The sequence below is a fragment of the Panicum hallii genome, chromosome 3, assembly GCF_002211085.1.
Source record: "Panicum hallii strain FIL2 chromosome 3, PHallii_v3.1, whole genome shotgun sequence".
Taxonomy (NCBI): Eukaryota; Viridiplantae; Streptophyta; class Magnoliopsida; order Poales; family Poaceae; genus Panicum; species Panicum hallii.
In genome coordinates this window covers 59,203,060-59,217,192 of record NC_038044.1, presented here as the reverse complement: position 1 = coordinate 59,217,192, position 14,133 = coordinate 59,203,060, and the positions used below count along the sequence as shown (strand labels likewise).

General features: G+C 45.1%; 2 protein-coding genes across 2 annotated transcripts; one reads left to right on the top strand and one right to left on the bottom strand.

The window, feature by feature from the left end:
• Positions 1-882: 882 nt before the first annotated feature.
• Positions 883-4,992, bottom strand: LOC112885992 (F-box/LRR-repeat protein 3). The gene is made up of 7 exons (XM_025951721.1): positions 3,939-4,992; positions 3,420-3,545; positions 3,068-3,172; positions 2,454-2,853; positions 2,230-2,359; positions 1,843-2,137; positions 883-1,758 (listed from the first exon to the last, which is right to left on the bottom strand). The coding sequence occupies exons 1-7, from the start codon at positions 4,599-4,601 to the stop codon at positions 1,486-1,488; spliced, it is 1,992 nt and encodes a 663-aa protein (XP_025807506.1). The 5' UTR covers positions 4,602-4,992; the 3' UTR covers positions 883-1,485.
• A 7,829-nt stretch (positions 4,993-12,821) lies between these two features.
• Positions 12,822-13,841, top strand: LOC112885561 (zinc finger MYM-type protein 5-like). Its single transcript, XM_025951150.1, has one exon. The coding sequence runs from the start codon at positions 12,822-12,824 to the stop codon at positions 13,839-13,841; it is 1,020 nt and encodes a 339-aa protein (XP_025806935.1).
• The last annotated feature ends 292 nt before the right edge of the window (positions 13,842-14,133 follow it).

Below are 14,133 nucleotides of genomic sequence, written 5' to 3'. Positions count from 1 at the left end.
CAAACCAGCCTGAGCTCATTCCTGTGTGTAGTGAGCAAACAATTGTACCCGTGAATGCAAAAGCCAAAAAGAAAAGGAAGCAACAGCAAGGAAAAAAATCTTATGCTCTCATTTGACAGCCCAGCAATGGGGACAAGAAGCAAAAGAGTTGGAGGCCCTGCTAGCCCTGCAACGAGCACAAGAAGTAAAAGAAGATTTAGTTTATAATTGCACATGGCTTACTTTTGAATCAGAACATGTGAACCTGCTTGGTTGTGTGTATCTATGAACTTGATTGTAAGATATGCACGGGAATTTGATGTAGGTTTCAATTGTTCATGGGAACCTATTAAATTGATTGAACCTTGTTCATGTCTGAACCTATTGTAATGATTGAACCTATCACTATTTATTTTATGAATTGTTCGTGTTAGAATCTACGGTACTGTTTGAACCTATCATATGCATTATCATGTTAGAGGACATCCTGATTTTTTTTATCGATTACCTAAACTTTGATCTATTGGATTATTAGAATTGAGGACAATAATCTCCATTTTTTTGCCATTGAATATCAATACATCGTTCATATTTGAACATAAAGTAGAGATGTCAGTAGAATATGAAACATTATGTTTGGCTCCATGGGATCTGATAATATTTCAGTAGACAATACGAGGGGAAAAAGTATCTTTTCAGGTTGGCCTTAACAGCCTAGTTAACGGAAGTGCTATGAAAGGAATCATGTTTTTTTTCCAGTGTCATATAGAGAATTCTCTCACGAAAACAATGGGTCCATAAAAAAGGGTAGGCGATGGTTGGAATCAAACTTAGGCCTTTGTTCATGGGCTGGGCTATGCAGCAATTCTTTGAACTCCATGTAACTCACAGGAGCATAAAGTCTTTGTGATAATTGCACAATTTATTGCGAATTTTACAGATCAAACTTTGGCCTTCATCCATACAGCAGAGACGCCATATGGTAATTTACATGCAGGAGTATATACAAACTATAAAGTGTACAAGACGCACGACCGTTCATCACCTCTAATAACATGAAAATAGAAACATTATATACATATCAACAGAGACATAGTGGCAGTTGAGGCAAGGAAGAACCTGTGATGCAAAGCACCGCTCATATCTCTTATGCTTGTTTCATCTCAAACCATGCGAAATGAAGCAACAAATACACTAACTAATCCCAGAAACTGGATGATTCCGCTGCAAGCTATGCACAAACTAACCTGATACATGAACTGTACCTATGCCTCAGTGTACATACACTGGGTGTCTGGGCCCGAGACGACAAACGCCGCGAGATGGCGCCCGAAAGGTAGACAACATAATCACAACCTGGGGGCAGGAGCTTACGCCCCCAACGATTATTGCGGGCTATCTTCACTCACATGGGTCACAACTTACAGCCGAAGCAAAGCTTGGAGAGCTTGAATTCACGGTCCACGCAGGTGTTGCCGCTGCAGAGGCGATGGGAGGAACGCGGCTTCAGCAGTCCTTGTAGACGAGAGGCTTGTTGACCCATCTTATTCGGCAGCCGCACGCCTGCAGCATCTGGAGGAGCTCAGGGGACAGCACGGTCTTCAGCCCAGTGAGGATCTTCAGCTTCTTCAGCCTCCCACAGGCCGCTCGCAGCGCCATCTCGAACCCTTCTATGGAGACCCACGAGAGGTGCACCATCTTAATGTCCTGGAGGCACCGCAGGGAGCTCAGCAGGTGGCACAGGCCCAAGCCAGTGACTTGGCAGTATGATATGGTAAGCTGCAGGAATGAGGACAGGCTTTTAATGTTCCTGCTCCTTAAGAATATTGCAAGGACAAAAGCTAAACTCTGCAGATTATTTACCTGTCTAAGGTTGAAAGCATTACGAGCAAGGGCCCCCAGACCAGCATCATCAACCGAATAGCAACGTTTCAAATCCAGTTCTATCAGGCTCTTGCATCCAATTGCAATCGACGAGATCCCTATGCACGTGATGCGGACCAAGCACCTCAGCTCAAGATTTGTAAGCTCCTCCAGAGAGCCTAAGTGGCCCAAACCACTATCAGTAATCTTGTTGCAGTAGCACAAGTTTAACAACTTAATCTTCTTGCAGCCATTTGCTAAAGCTGCCAGCCCATCATCAGTAATGGAGTTGCAACTAGAGGAAGGAATATTGCAGACATGTTATTTTCATGCATGGAGACTGAAAAAGGATCATGATAAAAGACTACATAAGAAGAGCTAAATTACCGGTAGAGGTCAAGCTCCACAAGCTTTCCACAGTTTGAACTAATAAAAGCAATGCCTTTGTCGGAAATACTTGAGCATAGGCCTAATTTCAATATTCGCAGTTCAGAACATTTAGCCAAGTACTCCAGCGCTGCAGAAACAAGTAGCTTATATGGTCATGCTCAATTTAAAATGAACAGATTTGGATAAAAATGGACAAAAACATGATAGTAGAGATCACGAACCTGCATCATTCACTCCACAGTCAGTGAGGTCTATCTCCTTAAGGTTGGGGCAACAAGTTGCAATTTGCTTTATTCCCTTATCATTTATCAAAGAGCATGATTCTAACCGCAAGCATTCAAGCATCTTACAGTTGTCCGCTATTGAATGAAGCGCATTATTGGTGATGAAATTGCAGCATGTGAGATTAATTGTCCTTAGGTCACTACATCGAGCCACAAGAGATGAGATTCCTTCATCTGTAACACCGCTGCATTTGCTAAGTCCAATCTCAACCAGGTGGTTACAACCTTCACCAATGGCTTGAAGGAGAGAGTCCGAGACTCCAAGACCATCGAGTTTCAACACAGTCAAGGTTTCCTTCAGTGTTGCCAACTTGGACAGAAAACGCTGTCCTATCTCCTACAAGTTTCAAAAATAACATCACAGTAAGTCAGACATTTGCCCCTTTTGATTATTTGCCGCTCTTCGTGAGGGACTGAGGGTTGAATCCCCAATAATATGTTAGTTAAACTACCATTTTGTCTCTAACATAAAAAATAGGGCATTTTGCATTGTACAGAAAAAAAAAACTAATAAGTGTGTGGAGCAAGTAATGTCAGGATGACCAACTCACATGCAAACAATCTGCAGCATGTAACTTCTGGAGAAACTTGCGACCATCTATGAGTGAAGCTAATCCCTGGTAAGTCACGTGATCACATCTTGACACATCAACACTCTGAAATAAAAGAAGCTTCTTTGAAGGGATCAATGTTTCAAAAAGACAAAAAAATCAGCATTAAAAAAGATTAAGTTGCCAGTGATGCTGCACACGTTATAAGTATCCAAATTCCAGTTTCCAGATGAGTGTAAGTCCCACTGGCAGAAAGCTAATAACTAGAACTATTCAAATTTTACATAATCAAATTGACACAACAATATCCATCAGAGGCCTATAGAGTTTAAGCATCCCAAAGTGTGATTACCTGCAGTGAGTCGCTCCCCTTGCTCAGTAATTCCAGGCCTTCATCATCTATACACGAGCAACCAACCATTGCCAACTCCTCGAGCTTCTCAAGTGTGGATATTGATCTAAGGGATTCATTACCCACCTGCAGCAGAAGAGAAAAATAAGCATTTCATTACCCCAATGTGAAATTAAATAATGGATCACCCAGCCAAAAAGTTGGTTCGACACCCAGCTCCAACATGTGATGGCTGGACACAATCTGACAGCCAAACAAACAATACAATACAATGATGTCGTTACCACAATGTGAAATTAAATAATGGATCGCCCAGGCAAAAAGTTGGTTCGATTACCCAAACTAAGGGACATTTCTAGTGGTTGCTGCTGCACAGGAATTAGGAATTTCTCGCCTTTTTATCTAAACAGCATTTCATTCCTAGCCCCAAACCATATCTAGCCACAAGTAATCGTCTTTCATGTTTCGGCTATTCAAACAATGAACAGTTCAATATACAGCTCATATAGTAGCAGTAACCTTGAGGTAGGAGATGTTGAGGCTGCGGAGCTCGGGGCATTTCTTGGCGAGCAGATCAATTCCGATGTCGGAGATCTCACGGCACCACTTGACGCTGAGCTTCTCCAGCCTGGGGCACCCGACAGCCACCTTGGCAAGCCCCATGTCCGTGACAGCGAGGCACTTGTCCAGCCTCAGCTCCCTGAGCCCTGCTGCGGCCGCCACCGCGGCGGCCTCGCGGTCCCCAGCGCCGACGCAGTGCGACAGGTCGACGGCCTCCAGCCTGGGGCATGCGGCGACGAGCGCCTCCAGCCCGCGCCACCCGACCCCGCTGGCCCGGGCCAGGCACACGCGGCGGAGCCCCGCGAGGCCCCCTCCGGCGCCGGCGACGGCCGCGGCGAGCGAGCCGTCGTCCAGCGAGGCGCAGGCGGAGAGGTCGAGCCGCTCGAGCGCCGGGAACGACCGGAGCAGGCGCGGGAGCGGCTCCCGCCGGAGCACCCGCAGCGCGCGGCGGTGCGCGGCCTCGGCGCGCTCGAAGGCGCGGCTGACGAGGCGGCACGCCTTGCGGTCCCGCGGCTCGCGCAGGCGGTCGAGCACCTGGCCCAGCAGGTCCAGCGACAGCACCCCGATCCCGACGCCGCCGGCCCCCGCGGCGGAGTCGAGCTTCTGCCCCTCCCGGCTCATCCCGCCCGGCCCGGACGCGCGCGCGCGCGGCGATCCGCCCGCTGCTGCTCCTCCCGGCGCCGCCGAGGAGACCCGATGGAGCGAGCTGCCGGGGCCGCGCGGCGGGGCGATCGGCTTAGGTGGGGATGAAGAGGAAGGAGAAGACGGCGGCGACGGGCGGGTGGTCGTCGGGGAGCGGGAGGCGCGGTTCGGCGGGCCGGCGCGGTCGGGCAAGGGCGCGGCGCCGCAGCATGGTAGGAGCAGGATCCCGCGGGCGCGGATGGCGGCGGCGGCGCGGCGCGATCCCGATTGATCCGGCCCGGCGGCGGAGGTGGATAAGCCGCGGGGCGGGCGGGTACTGGGGGGAGGTGGGTACGGGCGGTGGGGAAGCTCGAGAGAGAGACGTGGAGGTGGAGCAGAGGAGGGAGGAGAGAGAAAGATTGGGATAGGTGATGCCGGTCGGAATACCGCCTGCCTCAGGTGCGGGTCGAAGGTGCCACCTGATCGCCCCGGGAGTGCGACGAGGAAGATGACCAAACTGCCCTCCGGGCCCGCAGCCTTTTCTTTTACTCTTTTTTCTGGATAGCCGATTTTTCACCGCGCAATTTAACAGTCCGTAAAGATTCAATTATGGGCTGCAATTCTGCATGAAACCAGTGGGAGTTTTTACGATAATTTGTCAGGAAATGATTTTCCTGGCAATAATTGGTCAGGAACTGTTCTTGTGATAACGAGAGATAACGGTGGTATAGTTTCAGCTTTGCGGAGAAACCTTGGGTAGTTTTGGCATTTGGCCGGCGTGTCGACCGGCAGGTGGTGACCGTGTGGCCCGTGCACGCTCCGAGCCGGGAGTCGCATGCATGTTTTTTCTTCCTTTAGAGGAAGCTCAGTCTGATGAGTAAACTTCTTGTCAACTTTGCACTTACATGGTATACAGTACTCTTGAGTGTGTCAACCAAGGAACCGTATTCCAATTTGGAATGGATGTCGCTTTAATCTCTCTCTCTCTCTCTCTCTCTCTCTCTCAAGATACAAGTCATTAGTGTACATAGTGACACTTGCACACTTTCTTTCGTCTAGTTTTTAACACTGCTATGATAATTCTTTCCGAAAAGATGGCTACAGATTTACCGTGAATCTTATTCGAACGAATAAGGGAAAGGAAAAGAGTGCAACCGGGGCAGGTAACACCCGTACGATGATCCAGAGAGTACTATCTTGAAACATGTTCTAATTGTGAGCATCGATCAGTGACTAGTCCAACCAGTATATCCCCTTGCCTGGTACCAAGAAATGATCTGAAGATGAAAATAGCTGGTTGTACCTTGTGATGGTCTTGTTTTGGGTTCTGACTCTGGATTTTTCAAAATCCAGACTTCGAAATCGACCAGAAGCTAAGACAAACGGAGCTCTTTCTTGCGTGCTATTTCAATCAGAAATGGCCAAAGATGAATAGCGAGACAGACGCATATTATCGGCGAAAAGCAGACAACACACATTTTGTATGAGTGAGAGACAATCGAAGCTAGAGCGAGAAAACAAGGAAAGTGCGCTAAGAGTCATCAGTGGCTCAAGAAAGTGCGCTAAGAGTCACTAGCCCAGTGTTACCAAGACGATTCGCATTCAAATCTTAGCTCAATCTCCACCGGATCAAGTCTAATTAGACAGCTGAGACCGAAAGCTGCAGAGCCCAGCTATTTTGGGGGCATTTGCGGAAGGTTGTTTCTTTTTCTTTTTTCTTTTCATTGACTGTGAACTTGCTTTTGGGACAGGGCAGCACTGGACCAATAGTGCAGGACCATTGAGGAGCAGAGAGCAGAGCAGAGGTGTCATCTGGAGTTCTGGACTGGAGACCGGTGGCTTGCTAGGAGGGTCAGTTTTGACATTTGCTAACAGTGTCCGCCTGCTATCGGACCGTATGGCATGCTCCGAGCTGGTGGTCACATCCGTCACATGTTACTTCTTTTGAAAGAAGCTCCTATTTACTACCGTGATAGGCAAACACTGCTAAAATTTTACTACTCCGTTCCTTCTTTTATCATTTTCTAAATTTATAATATTTATTATGCATCGAGATATAATATATATTTAGGTACGTATCAAAATTTATAAACCTAAAAATTCAAAACGAACTACATTTTGAAAAGAAGGAAGCGTTTGCTAAGTTGATATAGCCTTTGTGTGCTAAGCATTGTCTAGCTAATTAGTGTTTATAGTACTCTTAATGGTCGATAAAGGAATCGCATTCCGGTTTCAGATTAAAGTGGTTTGAAACTCTTCATTTTTTCCATTAAAATATATGCATTTGCACATTAACACACTCCTTTTGTTTCTCCAAGATGACATTATGGATGCATAGTTTTGACCCTATAGGAGAGCTGAGATGTATGACAGTATCACGACTCTTTTAAAACAAGTTACATTTAGGATTAGATATTCCTCTGGTACGTGCATATTCATAGCATAGATATTATTGAAACTTAATAATATTTCTAGCACCTCACCTTTGAAACGTTTGTTTCACACACCAACCAGTGACTAATGTAACCAATATACCCCATGTTTGAGATCAGGCTAAGGCTATTCTTTTTTTTCTTTTCTTTTCTGAAACGAGGTTAAGGCTGTTGGAAGATAAGAATGGAGGCTGTTTGTATATGATGTAATTCAAATTAAAAAAATACATATTAGGAAGTAGCAACAGTGGGTCAAATATAGAATATGATATATATTTCAAGTACACATTTGCTGCCCTTATATAAGAAACAATATGATGGGTGGATGGATGTTAGAAATAATCATCAGCGATGAGAGAAACAGATGGGTAAAGAGACCATGACAAAAGCTCGGTGTCAGCCTAGCAAATTTTGTTGCTCGATCAATCTTCGCCTTGTGGGTCACTCCAACCTCCACCAAAAGCAAGAGTTCGGCTTTCTTAGGAGCCATTTGGGGAAGGTTTTTTCTCAGTTCTCCTGCGCGGTTGCATTTGGGGCAGTTGATGGAGCTGCAGTGAAGGCTTCATCTGGACTGAAGAATATAGAAGAGGTGGAAGGCAGCCAAACCAACCTCCCCCGGCGCCGTACGCGGTGCAGGCAGTCTCTCACAGTCACTCACTTGTGCCCCTCCCAAGTTAGCGGACCCGTATAATATTCTGGGTGTTTTGTATTGGCAGTCGCAGCTAGGGGATCTGTAAACTAATGTTCGGGTAAGACAACCGCCTCAGCAATGGATTAATTAACCCATCCACCCATCCATTAGGAAACATTTTGTCTAAGACATTGTTATCCTTGATCATGTTACCAACACAAGCAGGAGTGAGTAATCTCCACCCAAGCACCGGCTAGGCAAAGGGTGACGATCTCAGGGACACTTATCTCGCAATGTAGTTTCGCACAAGTGCACTTTTACCATGGTTTAGAAATATTTTTTTTTCTGAAACGGTGTTGTGGAAATATTTTGTAACACAAATATTAGAAATTAGCGTGATAAGTGGAAAGCAGAGTTCAGCTGTTACAGGGGGCATGTGGGGCAAATTTTGGGGGTCAAAGGGTGCAGCAGAAACGGGCATCATCTGCAGACCAAGCCTACCTACCTAACACCTCTCTCGGGGCAAAAAAAAGAAACAATACCAAAAATATTCATATCAGTAAAACGTTCGTCAGTGGCTCCCTTTTTTAAGAGTAAAAAGAGCTCCACCGAAAGCGGAGTTTTTTGGGGAATTTTAGTGGAGGCGCTTTGTTAAGGTTTCCTGTGGCTGCGTTTGGGCAGGCGAGAGCAAACCGACAAGGACGCTTCCTGAAGAGCCTGGCGGGAGGCAGGCGGCATCTGGGAAGGCGGCCAGAGCAAGAGCGACCAACCTCCCCCGCTGCCGTACGGCGCGAGGGCGTCCAGATTCAAATCAAAGGTGGTGCTGTTGCTGAACCAGTCACTCCTCCACTTTGTCTGCAGGCAGCTGGTAGTACGGCGCAACCCAGGTCAGGTGGTGCGTCGATCCAGCTCCGTTCCGGTCGTTGCTGCCATACCTGTCAAAGCTCTTACAGCGTGGTGCTAAAGTTCTTTCAGTGACGTGTGCTGTCAACTACTCTATTATGTGGCCCAGCATTTTAATCAGCATATTCCCATCCTGACATTGCTCTAGGAGGTCTGAAGCTTCTCTGGGCTGACTCTGCAGCTTGCAATAACTTACTGCAACTGCTGCAGCCAGCTGCCAGCAGCATTTCTTGATCCGTCCCACCGAAAGAGCCCTTAATTGAGGTGGTGCCACAAATCCTAATCCCAAATTAATCTATCGATCAACCAACCTTTTCTTTTCTGTACCTGTTGCCCTTATCAACTTATCACAGTACAGAAGAACAGCGAGGAATCTCCCACGCAACCACCCGTCAGGCCATTCGCTAGGCAGAGGGTACCAATCAACAATTTCCACCGGATGCTTCTATAAAGGTCCCAGTAACCAAAGAATATTCCAGCCTCCCGCTCCATCCTCCAGCTCCATCCGTCTCTAAAGCGAGAAGTGACTAAATTTATAGAAACCAAATAGATTTAATATAAAAATATATTGTATGATTAATCTAACAATACTTATTTTGTAACATAAATATTAGTACTATTTTGTATAAGCTGGCCGAACTTAAATTTATTTAACTCCTCGAGAAACGAGAGTTGCGTCTTTTAGGGACGAGGGAGTGAGGACCTGTTTGGACCCAGGGTCTAACTTTTATACTGGTCACATCGGATGTTTGCATGCTAATTAGAGGACTAAATATATGATAACTATAAAACAAATTGCATAAACGGAAACTAAGAGCCTGTTCGGATCCAATGGAAAGAGAAAGAGAAAGTGCAAAACTTTTGCTCTTTTGCACTTTTTTTTTGCACTTTTGGATCCAAACACCCCAAAGTGTAAAAGGGCAAATACTACCGCAATTTTGCTAATTATGGATTAATTAGGCTTAATAGATTCATCTCGTCATTTAGTCCTCATCTATATAATTAGTTTTTTAATTAAACTATATTTAATACTTCTAATTAGCGTCCAAACATCTGATGTGATAGGAGCAAAAATTTTACCATTTGCCCTTTTGCCATTTGCCCTTGGATCCGAACAGCACCTAATTCACGAGATGAATCTATTAAGCCTAATTAATCCATCATTAGCATATGTTTGCTGAGCACAATATTGCCAAATCATGGACTAATTAGATTTAATGAATTCATCTCGCGAATTAGCTCCTATTTATACAACTGGTTTTATAATAAAACTATATTTAATACTTTTAATTGGTATCTAAATATTCGATACGACAGGACCAGAAATTAGTTCGGAATGCCACCGTATCAGAAATCCCATCACCCTCCTCATCAAGCGGTGTGGCTACCCGAGCCCTGAAAGGCCGCACAGCATATCTGAAGACCTGATAGGCAGCGTGAGAGGGACAGAGTTCCCCGTCGCCACGGGCATATCATCACCGGCCTCAGACCGGCCCAGCGCACGAGCATGCATTGATGATAGGAGAAGTGGCGGCTCGCATCCATGGACGGGGGCTGCTGGCTGCAGGAATGGCGCGTGCCGAGCAAGGACAGCCACACCATGATGGAGGCGAGCTTTCGGGAGCGGAAAAGGCGTTTGTTCCAAAGCGGTTGGTTTCTCCGGACGCTGGTTGACGGTAACAGGAGACAGGAATAATAATGCTGGGCTGTGGTGGATTGTTTTAATTTCTCTAGGCCGAAGAATTAAGTGGGGGATCAGATGCTTGATTTGATTGGTACAAAATGCTCGAACAGTATACTCGCATGCAAAGGACACGTTGATGCAAACCGTTAGTAACTGGCTAACTGCGTACATCTAAAAGTGATGCTGTTATCTCTAGAAAACCAAAGGATTCTATGTCTACTCTGCTATCCCGTTTGATTCCGGAGAGCTAACACATCAATAAGAATCTTGCTATTTAGAATTACTAAATAAAATCTATTTACAAAAACCTTTTGCACAGATGAGTGCTAATTCGCAAGACGAATTTAATAAGCTTAATTAATCTATAATTTGTTAAATGATGCTACAGTAACCATCCGCTAATTATGAATTAATATACCTCATTAGATTCGTCTCGCGAACTAGTCTAGTGATTTTGCAATTAGTTTTGTAATTAAATTTTATATAGTACTTCTAAATAATAAGATTCTTTTTATATGGTAGGGCTAAAGTTTAGCCATCCGGAACCAGATATCCCTAAAAGAGTGACTATACATTAACCTGGTGATTTTTTGTTTGGGACTCGATCGATTTTTTAACCAATCTAATCTAATGATGCCGCGTAGGGAGTAAATTGAGTGATCATCGAACAAGATTCCGATCTACATCGAAGTGCTAATAGATAAAAGTTAATATAAAAGTTAATAAAATGTATTAAAATGTAGCCAAAACTCAAAATTTTATCATATATTAACAACTCCAAACAGGCCTGGTCGATTCGAACCAGCGTCAACTAGAAAATTGATTCCACTTGCCAGCGGCAGCTGTGTGGACGCGGGCAGCGGTGGACGGCAGGCTGCAGCAGGGCTGTAATGCCTGCCTGAGAAATACAAATAAAAGCTATTGTGCTCAGGATAAAACTTACGGGCCAGCTGCTGCAGCAACAACAACAATAAAAAAACAAATAAAGGCCACAGACAAAACAACAACAGTCGCCTTCGATTCAAAGATGTGTGAGTGACGACAGGAAAAGAACAGTCGAGAATGGGCCGGGGGCGCCGGGTTGCGTTCAACAGAAAAATAGAAACAATTACTACATGCAGCCCAAAAAGACAAGTGACGGGTAAAACAGGAATTGACTAGCGACTGTAAAAAACACACTTGACTCGAGGGTAGATCAGGAATAGTTCGGGCTGGCTGGAGTCGCTCACATGTTCGCCATCTTGGGCCTAATTCATTCGGGGCCTAACAGATGAGAGAACACCGGCGGCCTTCTCGCAGCAATCTGCTCGTCACTTGTCAGTAGGCTCTCAACGTTGTCCTCTCTCTTCACTCAAAACTTCAAAAGGTATTGTCCGAGGGCCGAGACGACGTGCTGGCAGCAGCAGCAGCGTATCTGATGCCAAACTGCACTTGGCGTGGACATGTGAGGACGTGTCCAAGTGGCTACGGCAGCAGTCGGATCTCGAGTGGGCGCACCAGATCAGGCCGCTTACGGAGAAACACGCGTTGTTTGTTCCATCTGTCCTAACCCCCCAGGGCATGTTTGTTTGGTGGAGAAGAAACTGCTCAACATTTTTTGGCTTTAGTCCAAGTTGGTACTAAATTATTATACTGTTCGCCTACACGGCCATTTACCTCGTTTACACGCCGTGCCACGGGATACAATTTGGCAGCACTCATTTACTTACTTCTTTATATAAGCATTGGGTTTTGATGTCTAGTCTCGGGAGAAGGTAATTAGGTAGCTTCAACTGGCGTTGCATACATGTATATAGCTGGCTGCACAGAACAAAACTGTGCATCTTTCTCCTTCAAAAAAAAATGCGCATCTTTTGCCGAGAAATCAGACGTGCAAAAATAGAGGTAAGACTTCTCTTTTTGAAAGATTAGAGGTAAGGCTTCTCTGTGGGCGCCGTCGTAATTAGGGAGTAGGCGTGTGTTAGGACCAGCCACGGCCGTCCCTGGAGGGGGGCAAGGTGGGTGACCGCCCTGGCCCCCCAAATGCATGGGGCCCCACATATGTATGCAAGCAGCAGGCAGCAGGTCTGCACTTTTAGCCTCCGAGAGATCACGCAGCAGGCCTGCACTTTTGGCCTCTGAGAGATCACGCAGCAGCGCTGAACGAGAAAACAAACCGTCGCAACTCGCAACCCCTAATTCACTCGATCGCACGCGCCGCCAGCCGTGAGCCGTCCTCCTCGTAGAGTCGGCGGTCGCGGTCGCCGTTGCCCGTTGGCCGCTGCCGCTGTCCTGTCGCCCCGGCACCCCATCGGTCAGACGGTCTCGAAGCCACGGAAACAAAGATTGCTGGCAGCCAAGCCATTGACGTCGCCCGACAATTGGATTGGATAAGGATAAAGGATCAAAGGTAAGAGTAAGACACCAATAGAAACACAAAGTACGACAACATTGATTTTAATATGTTTGTTTTTATTTTCAGCTCTTTGTGATATACTGATATCATGTCATCAAGAAAGTATCCATCTGGTAGCGAAAAGAGGAAAAGGAAAAAATATGCAGATGACTTTATAGAAACACAAAGAGGAGCTATGGATAAATTTTTGAAGATTAATCCTAGTGTTTCGACGAACCCAAATAATGAATTGGCGATCGTTGCTGTGGAGGAAGAGGAACCGGCTGTTAGGATTTCTGAAGAAGAGGAAAATATTGACATTAACGTCGATGATAACAATGTAAGTGGCCCTGATAATCCATCTAATTCATCACCTGCACAAGCACAGTCTGCTAGTCTTGATGAGGAGCCGGTTTATACTCCTGATATTTATGATCCGAGAAATTGGGATAATCTTGATAATAAAGCAAGAGATATATTAGTTGAGAAAGGGCCTGTAAGAGAACAAGGTATTGAATTCTCTCTAGATAATGCATCAAGACATTTTTCATATGCTCATTATTACAGAAAATTAAGCAATGGAGAGGTACATGATAGAAAATGGCTAGTTTATTCAAAGCATGTTGACAAAGTTTTTTGCTTATGTTGTAAGATCTTTAAGTATCTCGGTAACAAGAGTCCAAGTTTCTTAGCACAAGCTGGATATAGAAATTGGAGGCATATCAGTGAGAAGCTTAGAGAACATGAAAATAGTGTTGAGCATATTAGCAATATGAACAAGTGGAATGAACTATGGACTAGATTGCAGAAAGAGGAAACTATTGATAAAGACTTGCAGAAGCAAATTAATAAGGAGAAAGAACGTTTGAGGCAAGTTTTGCTAAGAATAATAGCAATTGTAAAATTTCTTGGTAAACGCAAGTTGGCTTTTAGAGGAAGCATTGAGCAACTTTACAGTGGTAGTAATGACAATTTTTTAGCCTGTGTTGAGATGATTGCTGAATTTGATTTGGTAATGCAAGACCATCTTAAGCGTATTCAGAATACAGAAATGCATTACCATTATCTCAGTCCTAAGATTCAGAATAAGTTGATAGTTCTTTTGTCTTCTAATATTACAAGGTCTATCATAAAGGTTGTTAAAGAGGCCAAGTATTTCTCTGTTATCTTGGATTGTACTCCTGATGTCAGTCATCAAGAACAAATGATTTGTTAGTTCGTTGTGTTAATTTGTCCAATGGAAAAATAAATATCGAGGAGTACTTTTTGGGGTTCTTGAATGTGGATGACACATCTGGTTTGGGGCTTTTCAATGTGTTGCTTGATTCTATGAGGTCATTTGGCCTAAATATTAATGATATAAGGGGTCAAGGCTATGATAATGGTTCCAATATGAAAGGCAAACATCAGGGGGTGAAAAAGCGGCTGCTTGATATTAATCCAAGAGCATTGTATATGCCATGTGCTTGCCATAGTCTTAATCTTACTTATTGTGATATGGCAAAATC